The following is a 16886-nucleotide window of genomic DNA, read 5'->3' as shown; positions in this document are numbered from 1 at the left end:
TAGTTTTTGCCAAAATTAGTGAATTAGAATGCTTATGTATCCTTGATACTTCATGTTATTTAACTCTTCCATTCTCCTCATTTCTTGTAATGATTTGTATCTTTTTTAAATACAATGGTTGAATTTTAGCCAAATTCAAAAAACAAAAACAAGTTTTTAAAAGCTACACTTTTTAGTTTTCAAATTTTGGCTTAGTTTTTTAAACCATTGATAAAAGGCAGATAACAAAGGAAGAAATTTAAAGGTAAAAGTAATGTCTATAGGCTGAATTTTTTTTTTCTTAAAAAAAATAAAAATCAAATGGTTAACAAACGTGGTCTGCGTTTTTTAGTTTTTTGGCTTGATTTTTTAAACCATGGGTAAAAAGTAGATAAAAAAAGAAGAAATTTAGAGATGAAGATAGTGTCTAAAGGCTTAATTTTTAAAAATGATTACAAAACGGGGTCTAGGTTTTCTGTTTTTTGAAATTTATACTTGTTTCTCTAAACTTTTTTATCATTGGTATTTCACCTTTTTTTAAGAAAAAAAACATATGAATACTTAATCAAATTCCCAAAAGAAAAACAAGTTTTTGAAAAGTCTAAAAATCTTTGACATATTTGACATTTCTAAAAAGTTTACGTGCCACCAAATTTTCTATCTTGCGTCTATTTTATCGTTGAATTGATAAACATCAAATAATACATTCAAAACTTTACAAGTAATTATTATTGTTATAGGTAATTTCAGACTAGCAAAAGATTAAAGGTTAAGATTGAACAAAGAGAGCTAACTAATCCAAGAAATAGACCTAGACTGACTAAAGAGTAGGTCCAAGACAGTTCCAATAAATAAAGGGAAGATAAGCTGGGCTCAACTCACCTTGGCTTCGGAGGTCGAGGCCGAGACGAATGTGGGCGTTGAGAGCCCAAGGCCCGCCTCGTTTCTAGAGACCGAGGTCGAGGCCATAAAATCTCGAATTGACCCTCTTGAACATTCTCAACGGCCTGATCCCAAGCTCCACGTGTCTGATTTCAAAGTAGGATAAGGAAATAGATCTCTTTATCCAATTGGGATAAGGAAGACCTCTAGGACTCAACTATAAATAGAGCATGACAACTCCATGAAAGGTAAGTTCATCTTTCCCTGAAACTACTTGCCCTGACATTTGTGCAAAGTATTGACTTAAGCATCCGAGTGTTTGTGGCAAGCACCACACTGGTGTATTACCTTTTCTATTTTCTTATAGGTAATTTCTTCTCCTAAAATACAAATTCACCATTGAAGGTACTAAGAAAGTTAGGTGAGTTTTCTTGATCGGATTTTGCCATCAACAATTATTATCTTAAGTTATATTATAACAAGAATGAAGATCAAACCATTGAACTTTGAGATAATATTTATCTACTAAGTTAAGCTTGAATTTAAGAATTTCTTAAAATTGAGAACATGTTTATCGTTTGAATTACTAAACATCAAATAAGTAAACACATTCAAAACTTCACTTGTTATTATTATTGTTTTTAGTGTAAATTGCAAAAACTACTCCTAAAGTTTGTTGATAGTCGCAATTATACTCTCAAACTTTTAATTGTAAAAATTGATCCCTCAAACTTATACCAATGTTAAAATCAAAACCTCAAACTTATACTAGTGTTAAAATCGAAACCTCAAACATCCATAATTGTATAACTACGATGGTTCAATTTTATCATTTGGGAGTCCAATTTTTACCATTACTGTAAATTTCCCCTTGTTTTTATTCTTCAGTTTAATAATGATGAAAATGAAGATCAAACCATCAAACTTTGAGGTGATATATAATTATGCTTGAATTTATAAATTTCTTAAAGTTGAAAGAATAGTTTACTGTTTGAATTGATCGACATTAAATATACATTCAAAACTTCACTTGATATTGTTATTATTATTATTTGAGTTCAACTATTGAAAAAGTAAAGATCGAATCATTAAACTTTAAAATGATAATTAATATTTTATCTATTGAGTCAGACTCGAATTTATGAATATTTTTTAAGTTGAAATAAGAGAAATTTTCTGATACTAATGGTATGGACTCTATCGTTACTTGTCACAAAAAGTAGAGTTTAATAATTATATAGAATCGAGGAAATAAATGAATAATAAATCAAAAAATAATTTAATGACATTTCAAAATATGAAATATCTTATAAAATGTTGGGTGACAACGACATGATTGATATCTAAATCCACGTACTATTTAGTTCCATTTCCATGTAATTAATAAGGAAGGCGCATATTCTTCCAAAAGGTGCATATTCTCTTCCATCAAGATATGGCAAAATTTTGGATGTTCTTCAAAAGAAATTTGCATTCGGCTGTTCCACCAACTGTCAGGTTGAAATGGCAGTGATCCAATCTCTCAAATTTTCTCTCCCGCAACCATATCTTCCCACATGGCTTCTCTCCCTTTGATCCCATTGCTCTGTATAATATCGATTCAGCCAAATCCCTCCCATTCCTTCACGTGTGTTTTTGCAATTTCACCACACCCACATCCATCTTCTCATTCGATTACATAAACCCATTTGCGGATTCCGATTTCTTATCACCCCAAGATCGAATCCATGGGAGTTTCCGCGTTTCGTCTTGGGTTCTCTGTTCTTCTAGTGTTCTCTGTTTTGCTATGTGATTTGGGCGTTTGTAATGGCGGAATCACGAGCGGTTTTGTTCGGAATGACGACGCCGCGTTGGATATGCCGCTTGATAGCGACGTCTTTAGGTCTCCTCCGGGTAAAAATGCCCCTCAACAGGTGATTCTTGTTTTCTTTTGAGGTTTTCTTTATTGCATTTGATGGAATTTTGAGCTTTCTCTGCGATTATTAGAGTGATTCTTTCTTTGTGTTATTTTAATCTCATTCTTCACCATACCGACTGATATTGATGGATTCCTGAAGGGAGATTTTAGTTTACTTATACAGATTTTGAAATGAATGTATTTAAAATTTTGTGTTTGAATGATAACCAAAATAGAAAAGAAAGATAGTTTACTTATTTTGCCTTTTAATTAAAATTAGATTGGTTAATTGAATTCAAACAACAGAATTCATGTCGTCATTAAATTGGATATTTGAAAGTATAAGGACTGTATGATCTTTTTTCATGCCGTAACAAACAATGTAATTCATTTGAAATCTATATGAAGTTCCAAAGAGAACACTACGGTAGGATCTTGGCGAACTTACAAGCTATATTAAAGAAGATAAAGTGATTTTCTTCGAATATGAGCAGAAATTGGTTAATAGGGAACTTGAAAGCTATTATGAGGAAGATGAAGATGAAGTAAAGTTAAAAAGTCTAATTATATAGGCTTTTAAATATGATTGGTTAATTGAATTCAAACAATGGAATTCATGTTGTACGTAGATCACTGAACTTGGATATTTGAATACTATATGATCTTTTTTCTTACGGTAATAAATAACAGAATTCATTTGAAATCTGTTATTATTTGAAAAGTCACGAGGTTCCAAAATGAATGTAGTATATGATCTTAGCGAACTTGGAAGCTATTATGAGGAAGATGAAGTGATTTTCTTTGAATATGAGCAGAGATTGATGGTTTTGTTTTCCTGTTGATTGAAGGTTCATATAACACAGGGGGATTTTGAGGGGAAGAGTGTGATAATCTCTTGGGTTACACCGGATAAACCAGGTTCAAACAGAGTGGTTTATTGGGCTGAAAACAGTGAGATTAGGAACCATGCTGCAGGTTATGTTGTTTCCTACAAATATTTCAACTATACGTCTGGTTACATTCACCACTGCACCATTAACAACTTAGAGGTTTGTGCTCTGTAATTGATTGGCCTCCTTTTACATTCTGAATTTCAATCCTAAATTTGAGAACATACCTTATTTGTTTCAGTATGATACTAAATACTTCTACGTGATTGGGTTTGGGAGTCTTTCACGAAGATTTTGGTTTACAACCCCTCCTAAAATTGGCCCCGATGTGCCTTATACTTTTGGTCTTATAGGTAATTTCTATATTGCTTTCCCTAGGATTTCAGTTTCTTAAACATAGGTTTGGATTTGAATTTTGATTCTCTTTCGTTTATCTCGAGCAGGGGATCTTGGTCAAACACATGATTCTAATAGGACACTTACACACTATGAATTAAACCCGACAAAAGGACAGACTGTGTTGTTCCTTGGGGACTTGTCTTATGCAGACCGCTATCCGTTCCATGATAACACCAGATGGGACACATGGGGGAGGTTTGTGGAAAGAAGTACAGCTTATCAACCTTGGATTTGGACTGCAGGGAATCATGAACTCGATTATGTTCCTGAAATTGTATTCATCTTTTTTTTTTTCTCTATTGTTGATTTGATTGGTTTATACCTTTAGAGCATACCATGAACAGCATTGTTTGATGATCTATTTCAGGGTGAAAGTGAACCATTTAAGCCTTATTTCCATCGTTACCGTGTCTCATACAATGCATCAGATGGCTCCTCCCACCTTTGGTACTCCATTAAGAGAGCTTCAGCTTATATAATCGTCTTGTCCTCTTACTCATCATATGGTATGTACTACATCCTCTTCATCTTGTATCTAACATAGTTAGCATCCTAAATTCATTTCAATAACTATGTTCAAGTCTTCTTCCATCTCTCAAAGCAATAAGTGTCTGATAGGAATATTATTAGGAAATAATTAAAGTATTTAAGGATATATTAGCAATTAGCTAGAGATGTTGTAGTAGTTTGTTATAAATAGAGGGAGTGGAGAAGGAGAAGGAGAAGGGAAATATATTTCGGAGAATGAATTAAGACTTGAGACTGAACTCAAGATTGCGAGAGTCCAACATCTAAGTACCACCGATAATTCAATATATTCAGATCCTTTGAATGTTGCTAAAATTTCTCTTGATCGTTTAAATGAGTGTGAGTTTTGTATGGTTATGATGAATATGCTCACACTTTGTCTTTTTGGCACCTTCTTCCGGCAGTGAAAAGCAGCCCTCAATATAAATGGCTACACGATGAGCTGCCAAAGGTAAACAGGGACGAAACTCCATGGCTCATAGTTCTTATGCATACTCCAATGTACAGCAGTTATATTCACCATTACATGGAAGGAGAAAGCATGAGAGTGGTCTTCGAGCCGTGGTTCGTCAAATATAAAGTTGATGTTGTCTTTGCCGGTCATGTTCATGCCTACGAACGATCTGTAAGTTAGATCATCGTCATTTCTTTTTCCATCCTGAAATCATAGAATTTGAATCCAACTGTTTCTTTTTGGTGTAATATGAAGCGAATTCTTTGTTAACGTTAAGTAATCATATGAATATTTTGATTTGCATAACAGGAACGAATATCAAACATAGCATACAATGTTGTAAATGGGTTATGTTCTCCAGTTCATGATCAAGATGCTCCTGTTTATATAACCATCGGAGATGGTGGAAATTCTGAAGGATTAGTAACCGAGTAAGCATTAGAAACCTCTCAAACTCTCTCTTTTTTAAACAATACTCTAAATCTTCCAACCAGTTCTTCCAAAATTAACTATGGTTTTCAACTATGCTAGGATGACTGAACCACAGCCAAAGTACTCGGCCTACCGTGAAGCCAGCTTTGGACATGGCATACTGGACATAAAGAACAGAACTCATGCCTACTTTGCTTGGCATAGAAACCAAGATGAATATGCTGTGGAAGCTGATTCCTTATGGCTGCATAATCGACAATTTAGATCAACTATATTGCCTGAATCTTCTGTACTGAGTAGTCACCTTTCATCAGCAATCTGAAACATCTTGTGCTTTTTCATGGCTTATAGTTTGCTATCCTCACCAGATAAAATGGTGGATGCTGTGTTAGACTTGAGCTTTTTATGGCTCAAGCTGGCCGCATGAGCTTTGTTTAATTAATTAATTAAGTTCCTGGATGTGAGCTGGGTTAGTGTCCATTTGGCAGTTTCTCCTTTTATCTCCTCCATCTGATTTGGAAGATTGGAAAGTACAAACAAAGCACAGAATCAGATAAAAAAACAGAACTGAAAAGTCTGATACTGTAAAAAGGTTATCAGATATCAGAACCCCACTTGCAATATAGAATCAAACTTTTGTAGAGAAAATTATGACATCAATCAGAGTGAAAACAAAACACTCCCCACTCGCAAGTTTTCATTAAAAAAAGAAATACTCAAAAAGTTAAACAGAACAAAAAAAACTGACAATATGTATACACCCATCTCTCCAAATACACAATAATTTTATATATTTATTTACAGGATAATAGCTTTCAATCCAAACAGCCCCAAACCAACAAGAATAGAAGAAGAAGAAGAAAGACCTCTAACCCTATATAATACAATCCCACTTGAGAAAATTACAACAATACAACTTTAGAATTACAAATCATTCTAGTTTTCTTGTGTTGAAGGGGTTGTTTGTTTCATAAACACCATTGGAGTGAATCCCATCCACCATTTCCATTTGTATCCATCAAATTAGCAGAAAAACAGCCTTGATCCATAACAACAGGAAAATCCAAAGACATAGCTGCTTCAACCCAAAGAGAATCATCTACACTAATACTCATAGCTCTCCAAAGCCCTCCAATTTGTTCTTCCTCCTCTTCCCTAAATCTCTTCTTAGGCAATACAGTGTTGCTGCTGTTTTCATTAGAAACAGAGGAAGAAGCAACATCTTCCACCATGGCATTGACATTAACATTAGCATTAGCAGCAACACTATCAGAAGAAGAAGAAGTGGAAGCAGAAACAGGGAGATTGAGTTTAGCATCAGAGCCATAAAGACGACGAGCAGCATTATCATAAGCCAAAGCAGCATCATGAGAAGTATCAAAAGTACCAAGCCAAAGACGAGCTCCACGATTTGGTTCTCGAATTTCAGCAACCCATTTACCCCATGTCCTTTGACGAACGCCTTTATAAGTACAAGAAGCATTTTCAGGGCCTCCTTTGCCTCTCATACAACCCTTTCTTGAAGAGGGTCTTTTGTTGTTGTTGGATGAAGAAGATTTCAACATATTCTAAGGAAGGAAAGAAGGGAAAAAAAGAACAAAGAAGAGATTTTTGGGAGTGGGAAACTTGGAATGGGAAATGGGGTATTAAAAACGGAAGAAGGAAGAATGAAACGTGGCTTCAAGAGAAGAAAAGATGATACATGGCAAGAAGAACACAAGAAATCGTGTCCATAGGATGAGCAGCTCTTCTGGGATTATGTCTTGCACACACATGGCCATATTTTGGTCTCTCCACGAGCAAAATTCCAGATTGCTTTCTTCAATTTTTATTTTGTTCTGCCACTGTATGTAGACTTTCTATCCAAAAACATCGGATTGGTAATAATAGAAAGAAGCACGATTTTTCAGATAGGACTCTTTGACCCCAAACAGGAATCGGACATTTGGGATAAAAAATTGGTTATTATAATCTTAGATTATTATAGTTAGGTTATAATAATTTATGTTTGTGATGTAGATCATTTTAGTTTAGGTTATAATAATATGTATTTAAGGTGTAAATTATTTTAGTTTGAGAAGGAAATAGTAAATATTATAACATAGAATAAAAAAATGATGGAGGTAAAATAGTAAAAACTGTAGCAAATAGTAAATACGATAGCAAATTAAGTTTTAAAATAATGTTAACTATAGCTAATAGAGGAATACAAAATAATATTTACTGTAACAAGAATGTGTTATTATAATCTTATGATAGTTCATGCCACAAACAAACTCAAACACTATAAATCAGTAATAATTGATGACTTTGGAATTTGTATCTATTTTGGACCTTCAAATTTTAAAGATTTGAATTTAATATCTGGATCTTGATATATTTTAAAAATCAAAGATCTACTACATATAAAATTAAGGATTTAGGATTCTACTAGATATAAATTTCAAAATTTTGTATGGATCAATTAATTTTAAACAATATTGAATTTTTTAGGGATTTGTTAAATATAAAATTGAAAATTTATAGACTTTTTAGATATTTTCTTAACTTTTAAGGATAAGATGGACTCAAACTTCAGAATTTAGAGACTAAATTTGTAATTGTAGGTTAATTGATGAGTTTAGCCCTCAAGTTTTAATTTTATAACTAATGGGTTTTTAATAAATACTAAATTAAAATTTTAAAGACTTGATAGACATTTTTGTTAGATGATGATGTTAAATTTGTATTCACCTATCAACTTAAGTTTTTGGTCAATTAATGATTTAAGATGGTATTAGGATAGATAATCTTGTGTTCAAACTCCTATAATGATATTTTCTTTTCAATTGATATTGATTTTCACTTATCGAGTATTTTATATTTTAAAAACACAAGTGAAGAACAGTGTTAGATCACACGACTTATTTTGATATTTTTATTCTTTAGTATATCACTAATACACCATGTTCCTAACGAATAACTTATAGACGATTGTATTAGCATGTGTCTATTAATGATAGTATTTGTATGTATAATGGAGTATCATTTAATTTTTTTGAGTTCTATTTGAATGTCAATTTTTTTTTTAAATACCATCTAAATATTAGTTTCAAGGTGTGAAGTGATTGTATTTGGATAGCAATTAGGCCACGTTTGACGTATATAAAATGTAATTCATCAATGGTAATATAAAAAATTGGTCCAGTTGATTACTTTTGTTGTCTAATTATAATGAGTTGTGGGGTCTACTTCGAAATTTGTAATCAAAACCTATAATTTAATGGAGGAATTAAGGGTACTTAATCTAATTGTGATTGAAAATTACGTGAGATCCACTACTTTTAGTGTTATCGTTACCGATATTGTTAATGAAAAATATGAATCTACCACATTTGTTGTTACCTTTACCATTACTATTACGATTACCATTAGGGTCAACTAGTAACGATAAGGATAATAGTAATAGTAAAATGTGACATATTCATAATTTTAGGTAAACACAATCGAAAGCAATCTAATTATATTTACAATTTAAGTCTATGATGATTCATCTATCAATAAAATCTTCTTTTGATTATACCAATTTTCAATACATTTCGATAAACGTGACATTGATAAATAATTATATCACGAGGATATTACCACCCTTCATGAATATAAAGGGCAAAATTTTCGACCACCGCAAGATGAATCGAAGAGAACTCCAAAAAGAAGGGAAACAAAATTTAAAGTTTTCAAAGGTATTATTATTATTATTCGTTTTGATTTAACTTTAATTTTCGACATTCCATTAGATCACTTTTGTTTCTATTATCCATTTCCTTTGAATATACACATACACGCATGAATGTAGATAAGACAAAAACAAACACATTTGTTTTAAGAAAAATAAGGCAGAAAAGAAAAGAAAAGAAAAGAAAAGAAAAGAATTTTTATACATAATTATAAATTTACTTGTTATTTATACTTTTAACTAAGTGGTTTAGATTATAAGTTAATAAGTAGAAAAGTAAATAAAAATGCAATATGTTAAAATATTTTGGACTTTGTTTTTCTTTCTTTCTTTTTTTTTTTTTCAAGTCCAATATATAATCTTTGAAGTGGAAATATTTGAACTTTAAATCTTTTGATTGAGTATTGTTGTGAATTTAATGAGCACAACGGGAGCACGGATGTCAATAAAATATAATATTAAAATAAATAAATAAAATATAAATATATGGAATAAGTGAATATTAAAATAAATTAAATATAATAATATAAATATATAAAACAAAATAAATAACAAAAGTAAATAAAATAACAAATTACGGATTTCTCCACTTTCTCCAAACTTTTTGGAATTTGTCCAATGCGTGTTTTTCAAAATCTACCAAATGCCATTATTTATAGGCAATTTGGCAAGTAGAAGGGAGATTATATGGACACTAATAATGAGCATTTACAAGACACATAGACAACACTTTGGAAAAATGGAGACATGACACATGGTCAATGGACACTAAGCATGAGCATCTATTTTCTATAATATTTGTAATACTCCCCCTTAGATGCCCATTATATATATTAAATATGTCTCATTAAAACATTGCTAGAAAAAAAAAATCATAATGAAGGAAAAAGAGTACATATTTCATATAATCTAATACTCTTAAAAGAAAATACAATATATTTACTCCGGAAACATCACTTGAGATCTCTTAGTCGCCGCATTCCAATATTGTGCACCAATTTTTCGAAGGTTGCTATAGGTAATGACTTTGTAAATAAGTTCGCCAGGTTATCCTTTGAACAAATTCGTTGTATAGTGATGTCACGATTTTCTTGAAGATCATGAGTGTAGCTTGGGTGAACTATGTTTTGTTCTATCTTCTTTAATATATCCTCCTTTGATTTGGGATATGCATGTTGCGTTGTTTTCGTATAATATTGTTCGAAGATTTTTACTAGAAGACAAACCACATGTTCCACGAATGTGCTAAGTCATTGATCTTATCCATACACATTCTCTGTCGGGTTGTATATCTTAAAACTCACAATTTATAAATTTAAACATATTCTATTTGTAATAAAAATGTTATTAAGTTTTTGTTCAATAAAACTGTTATTGAATATGTAAATTGCACTAAATCCAATAAACTAAGATCCATGACTAGGGTTGGCAAAAAACCCCGCTAGGACTCAACCCGTTCGGGTCGGGGATTCCCCGGTTTGACCAGGAATGGGATTAAATCGAAAAAATTAATCAGGGTCCTGTCCGGGGACGGGGACAGTATTCCCCGCCCCGACCCCGACCTTGACCCCATCTCGATTAATCCCCAAACCCGATTTTATATATTTATTTAATATATATTTAGAATAATATAAAATAATTAATTATATATATATTTCTATAATATTAATAGGTAAAGTTTGGAGCCAAGAAGATCTAAAAAAAAAGCCCCAAATTAAAAACTTAAAAGCCCAAAGAGAAAAGCCCATTTCTCCTCTCCTTCCTCTTCCTTCTCTTTCCCTAATTCCCTTCTCTTCTTTCTTCTGTTCTGATTCTTTCTTGACTCCCCAGCCGCCCGCCCCTCCCTTCCCTTTCGAAAACTTGAGTCCGCCAGCCGTGAAGTGAAGCCACCGTCGCCAAAAATGCCCTAGTTCGGTAGTTCCCTCGTGAAGTGAAGTGACCACCCAGTCATGAAGTGAAGTGAGTCCACTATCAAAAACGCCCAATCGTGAAGGCACTGTCGAAAACTGCCCAGTCGCGACCGCCCAGCCGTGAAGCCACTACCGAAAACGCCGCCCAGTCGTGAAGCCACCGCCATCTGCCAGCCGAGCCCGACTCCTGTCCTATTACAAAAACTTGAGTCTAGTCCACTGCCGAAAACGCCCTAGTCGTGAATTTGGTAAAAATTTCCTTTCGTTTTCCTTTCGAGTTTCGTTTTTTCCCATGAATTTCTTAGTTTTCTTGTTCATATTTTTTTTTTGTTTGCTAATTAAGATACATTTGTTTGTTAATTAAGTATAAATATGTTCAAAGTCCACAATGGTAAAATTATAAATATGTTAATTAAGATTTGTTTGTGTGTTTGGTTTGTTCGTGTGTTAATTAAGATTTGTTTGTGTTTGTTTTGTTTGTGTGTTTGGTTTCAAAGTCCATAATGGTAAAAGACTCTTGAAGGAGAGATGATGGCTAAGTTGAAATGAGAAATATTTCTCACAATAAGATAAACGGATATATTGCTTATTCAATTTTTATTTTTCCATGTAGTAGAGAACCTTTTCACTCAACTTTGAAACTTTTTGTAATACTAATATTTTGTAAAATCTTTCATGTCAAAATCAATAACAAATTGAGTGGTGTACGTATAAGTAGACATTTTCTCTTATAAGGATTCCATTTAACATAAGTTTCTCAATTCTCTAGTTCAAGATGTGACCTAAAGACTAAAAAAGAGGGGTTTTTAAATTAAGTCTTTGGTGGGTTGAAAACAATGTCTTCATCACTTTCTACAAATAAAGATTCTCCAAGTCCAATTCCAAGTCCAATCGCAGATCCAACCCCAGATTCAATCGCAAATTTAACTCCATGCTCTTCGAACGATGATAATTTGAATGTTGATAATTGTGTTATTATTTGAGAGGATATTGAGAAGGGATCTTTAAAAAGGAGATTGACATCAGTTGTTTGAAACCATTTTAAGAAACAAAAATAGATGGAGTAGACAAGGCGGTTTGTAATTATTGCAAACGAAAATTAGGAGGCGAAAGTAAAAATGGAACCAAACATTTGCATGATCATATTAAGATATGTCCATATAAAGGACAAAAGGACATACGAAAATCCCTATTGAATCCTAATAGGGAAAAAAACAATACATTGAGTTTATATAACTTTGAACAGGAAGCTGCAAAAAAAGCATTAGCTAGGATGATAATAAGACATGAATATCCTCTCTCAATAGTTAAACATGAAGGTTTTAGGGAATTTTGTAATGTTATCCAACCATTATTTAAGATGGTGTCAAGAAACATAATAAAGAAGGAGATTTTGAAAATTTATGAGACTAAAAAGTTGAAAACCATGACATTGTTGAATGAGATTAAAGGAAAAAATTCCCTTACAACGGACATGTGGACTTCCAACCACCAAACAAAAGGTTATATGACTGTCACTGTTCATTTTGTTGATGATAGTTGGATTTTGCAAAACAAAAAACTAATCAGGTTTATATATATCCCCTCTCCACACACTTCTAAGATGCTTCATGAAGAAATAATGGAATGTTTGTTAGATTGGAATATTGATAAAAAAAAAAAAAAATTTGATCTGTAATAGTAGATAATTGTAGTACAAATGAATCCATGGTTAATATGCTTATTGATAGTTTGTGTGAAAACTTAATATTGGATGAGAGTTTATTTCATATGCGGTGTTGTGCTCATATTCTGAACTTGATTGTGAAAGATGGGTTGGCAGTGATAGGAGATGGGATCGAAAGAGTAGTAGTAGTGTATCTTTTTAGGTGCATACACAAAAAAAGAAGGAGAAACTTGAGGAAACTGCTCGACAGTTGAATGTTTATGATGGTCAGATGCTGAGTCTTGATTGTTGTACTAGGTGGAATTCTACATATTTTATGTTAGCCACTGTATTAAAGTACAAGGCTGTTTTTTATCGATTAAAACAACGAGAACCAAAGTACAAGTATCCCATTGCTAATCTTTTTTTCCCAAAAATTTGTAAATTGAAATTGGCTATTTCTAAGTGAACTAATTCTGGCATTCAAGAGATAAGAGACATGGCTTCAAATATGATATCAAAGTTTGATAAGTATTGGAATAAAATTCATAGGGTAAGGCCATAGCTGCAGTTTTAGATCCACGTCACAAATTGAAGCTGATTGAGTTTTACTTCCCTAGAATTTATGGAGATAGTTTTTTTCTTGAAGTGGAAAGGATTAAAAAAATTTGTTCAGATCTGGAAACAGAATATCAACTGAAGCATGAAGGTGAAGATGATGATTATCACACTAGAAATTTAGATGGAACCTCGCAGAATATAGAATTTGATGATTTTAATGATTATGACTTGTTTGTATCAAATTCCAATAATATGAATCAGAAGCAACAGTTTGATCAATATTTGGATGAACCTGTCTTATTCAAACATCCAATTTTGCATTTTGATTTGGTGGAAATTGAATGGTGTCAAGTATCCAATTTTACAAGAAATTGCAAGAGACATATTAGCCATCCCATTATCTAGTGTTGCATCAGAGTTTGTTTTAGTACCTGTGGTAGGATTGTAAACCCACATCGTAACAAACTTCATCCGAAGACGATAAAGGCTTTGATGTTTGCTCAAAATTAGATTTCAACGGAAGTTTTGACATGCTAGTTTGTTTATTTTGTTTTACCTCTTTTTAGTATTTAATATATTAATAAATATTTTCTTTTATTACAAATATTTGACAATATAAGGTACTAGCATTGGAAAAGAAATGGTTAAACATTTAACAATTGTTTTAAAAGATACATACGATTCTGATGAGGATGGCATGGTGACTAAGGTATACTCAAAGATTAACATTTTTTTGTGGTCTAGCTTTTTTTTTTTTTTTGTGACATTATTTGTTTATTATATTTTAAATGTAGGAATGAATAATACTCATAACTAAAGATGGGATGATACCAAGAAAGGAGAAAGATTTGATTGTGAAGTCATCATTGAAGAGAGAAAGATGAGTTTTATTAAATTTTAAGTTGTAAACTTATTTGGATGTATAAGACGTTTACCTTTAATTGACTTCTTTAATCAAACTTTATTGAATTTTAAGTTGTAAACTTATTTAATGGATTTGTTAGTTTTTTACATTGTGTTTATTTGAATGTATAAGATGTTGTGCACTAGTCAAATTTCAAATAAAATCACTTGAATTAAAAAATGAGGAATTCGATAAACTTATTTAATGGATTTTTTGTGAGCTAATCAAATTTTAAATCTAATGTTAATTAACAAAAAAAAATAAGGAATCCCTGCGGGAAAATGGGGAATGGGGCCCCGTGGGGACCCCGTTTCCCCGACGGGGTCGGGGACGGGGGACGCCCCCCGGCCCTGTTGCCAACCATATTCATGACTGTTACAGGAGTATTTGGACTTTATGTGGAGACATAAGAATGGATCAAGTTCGAGTAAATAGCCAAAATGATGTATAGTATACTAATAAGGTTGGGTATCTTATTCTGGTATACTATTGGATGCAGTCCCCTCTGTTTTTAGTGCAAACGATGTGATCCTGAATCGTTGATGTGGAGACATGCGAGTGGAGACATTCTATTCAAAGAGTTTGTGTAAGACCAGACCGAGAAATAAGTCACTCTTACTTTATAACACTGTTTACTATTTAAGATTGGCTATTTCAAAGCAATGACCTAGGTAACTCGACCTTAATCTTAAGCTAACTATGAACTCCTATTTGTTCGAGATTATCCTTAGATTTTCATGGGTAATGATTGGTTCAACAACACCGGCTCAAGAAACCTCCCATTTCAGGGGTAAGACTGGGTAGATAGCTGGGGACATAGGGTGCAAAACGGAATTCACTTCTACACGCTTTTANGGTAGATAGCTGGGGACATAGGGTGCAAAACGGAATTCACTTCTACACGCTTTTAGGGATAGTAAAGAGGTCGTTCTCTTAAGTACTTATTCCAGGTCTTGAACAAGGGGTCCCACCCTCTCACTGGCCCGAAAGGGACTCAGTTTAGTGATTGGATCACGAATTAATTGTTCATTAGAGGATCAGTGGGACTTAAGGAGCAAGACGTAATATAGGAGATAAAACAGCGTTTAACTCGATCGTTATTACGAACAACCTGTGAAGGGTTAACTTACTGATTAAAATTAAGTGGATAAAAACATATCCACAGTGAGGGGAGTGCAACTACTGATCTTTAGTAGAGTGGCCCGATAGTGAATGAATGTTGATTAATTTGATTTAAAGAGTTTAGCCAATTAATCTCGGATCGTTGGAGCCCATGATCTGTAGGTCCATTAGGTCCCCCTACTAGCTCACAAACGGATTAAACCTTAGAATAAAGTGATGAGTAAATTTGAAGCGTTCAAATTCGAATTAAAGAAATTAGTAATTATATACGATAATATAATTACTTGTTTAATTAAACGAAATTGGAGAATTGAGTATTATTTGAATTTGATTTAAATATTAATTACATGAACAAAGATTTATGGAATTGGTGTTTTAACAAGTTAATATTAGATATTGAATTATTTTAATTAATTAATTAATTTTTAATTAAAATTAATTGTTTGAATTAATTTTATTTAAAATGGAAATTTTGAGTTTTATGAAAAATCAAATAATAAAATTAATTTTATTTTAATTTAAGTTTGATAAATTTAAATTAAAAACTTAAGGATTGGTTTTAAATAAAACTTTGATTTTGATAAAATTGGTTTTAAATAAACTTGAGTGAGTTTTTCCCACATTGAAGTCACAATTCCACTTAATCTCTTAAAGAGGTGTTGTCACCTTTTGATGCAATCAGATTAGTTCAAGTTGCTAAGATTCAATAGCCATGCAAGTCTGTTTTTCTGGTTGTGAAAAAGAAATGTTCTTCATCTCCTTGCTGAAAAACTAGTAGAATTCTCCTAAAATCTCCCTTGAATTCAAGTTCATTTTGGATACCACAATCCAATCTAAGGTCTAAGAGAATAGTAGGGAAGATCAAGTGGTGGTCTACATCCATTTGGAGTGAAGAATCAAGCTGGAACATGAAGATTTTGAAGTTTTCAAAGATATGTTTTTAGAAACCCTCATTTTTATCTTATGAAAATGCTTACTTAGATGCTAAAATTGATTAATTAAATTGCTTAATGATCTTGATTTCTTCTGCTAATCGCATGCTAACTCCATCATTCTCGACTAGCCTCGTGAATTACAAGAATTTCAGCATGATTTGAGGAACTAGCTGTTATGGTCTGTTTTACTGATCGCCATGATATAGCAGTTCCTTCACATATGCATAGATAACCTGTTTGAGATCTAGCTTTATGTAGATCAGATAAATATCCAAAATGTGCATAATTAACTAGATCAAAATTCGATTTATTTGAATAAAACAAACTCATATCAATCGTTCATCGGAGATAATGGAGAATATACTTAATTTCGTTCCACTGTCTTTTAGTTGGAGAAGAATTATATCTTGTTAATAAATTTACTAAAAATGCATTACATAGTCTTGTATTATTAGCAAGATACATAAGTGCATCAATTGCACTAAGATATGGTACTTCAGGACCAAGAAGCTCTTCATTATCAACTTGAGGTTGAAATATAACTTTTCTCACATCTAATCAACGAACTTTCATTAGAATGTTCGATGGATGCGCTTTGTCCATATAAAATATTTTAAAAAAATTTCTTGTATA

At 32.4% G+C, this 16886-nt stretch overlaps 2 protein-coding genes and 1 long non-coding RNA gene across 3 annotated transcripts; 2 read left to right on the top strand and 1 right to left on the bottom strand.

Moving 5' to 3' along the window:
• Positions 1-2248: 2248 nt before the first annotated feature.
• On the top strand, positions 2249-5920 carry LOC120075493 (purple acid phosphatase 2-like). Its single transcript, XM_039028936.1, has 8 exons — positions 2249-2774; positions 3607-3807; positions 3890-4001; positions 4092-4321; positions 4415-4553; positions 4980-5200; positions 5339-5460; positions 5561-5920. Exons 1-8 carry the CDS (start codon positions 2589-2591, stop codon positions 5781-5783), a joined length of 1434 nt encoding a protein of 477 aa, XP_038884864.1. The 5' UTR covers positions 2249-2588; the 3' UTR covers positions 5784-5920.
• A 152-nt stretch (positions 5921-6072) lies between these two features.
• On the bottom strand, positions 6073-7380 carry LOC120075495 (dehydration-responsive element-binding protein 2D-like). Its single transcript, XM_039028938.1, has one exon. It carries the CDS (start codon positions 7024-7026, stop codon positions 6430-6432), a length of 597 nt encoding a protein of 198 aa, XP_038884866.1. The 5' UTR covers positions 7027-7380; the 3' UTR covers positions 6073-6429.
• Positions 7381-10940: 3560 nt separating this feature from the next.
• On the top strand, positions 10941-14296 carry LOC120076410. The gene is made up of 3 exons (XR_005481544.1): positions 10941-11334; positions 13913-14001; positions 14087-14296. It is a non-coding gene; the product is annotated as an uncharacterized LOC120076410 (long non-coding RNA).
• Positions 14297-16886: the final 2590 nt, after the last annotated feature.

The sequence above is a fragment of the Benincasa hispida genome, chromosome 4 (assembly GCF_009727055.1).
Source record: "Benincasa hispida cultivar B227 chromosome 4, ASM972705v1, whole genome shotgun sequence".
Classification (NCBI taxonomy): Eukaryota; Viridiplantae; Streptophyta; class Magnoliopsida; order Cucurbitales; family Cucurbitaceae; genus Benincasa; species Benincasa hispida.
Note: the sequence above shows the minus strand (reverse complement) of the source record. Positions and strands in the feature narration are given on the sequence as shown.

Coding starts and splice junctions, on each gene's coding strand:
- LOC120075493 (XM_039028936.1), top strand. CDS start 2,589: ATGGGAGTTTCCGCGTTTCGTCTTGGGTTCTCTGTTCTTCTAGTGTTC. Junction 4,322..4,414: donor TCGATTATGTTCCTGAAATT/GTATTCATCTTT, acceptor GATCTATTTCAG/GGTGAAAGTGAACCATTTAA. Junction 5,461..5,560: donor TCTGAAGGATTAGTAACCGA/GTAAGCATTAGA, acceptor CAACTATGCTAG/GATGACTGAACCACAGCCAA.
- LOC120075495 (XM_039028938.1), bottom strand. CDS start 7,026: ATGTTGAAATCTTCTTCATCCAACAACAACAAAAGACCCTCTTCAAGA.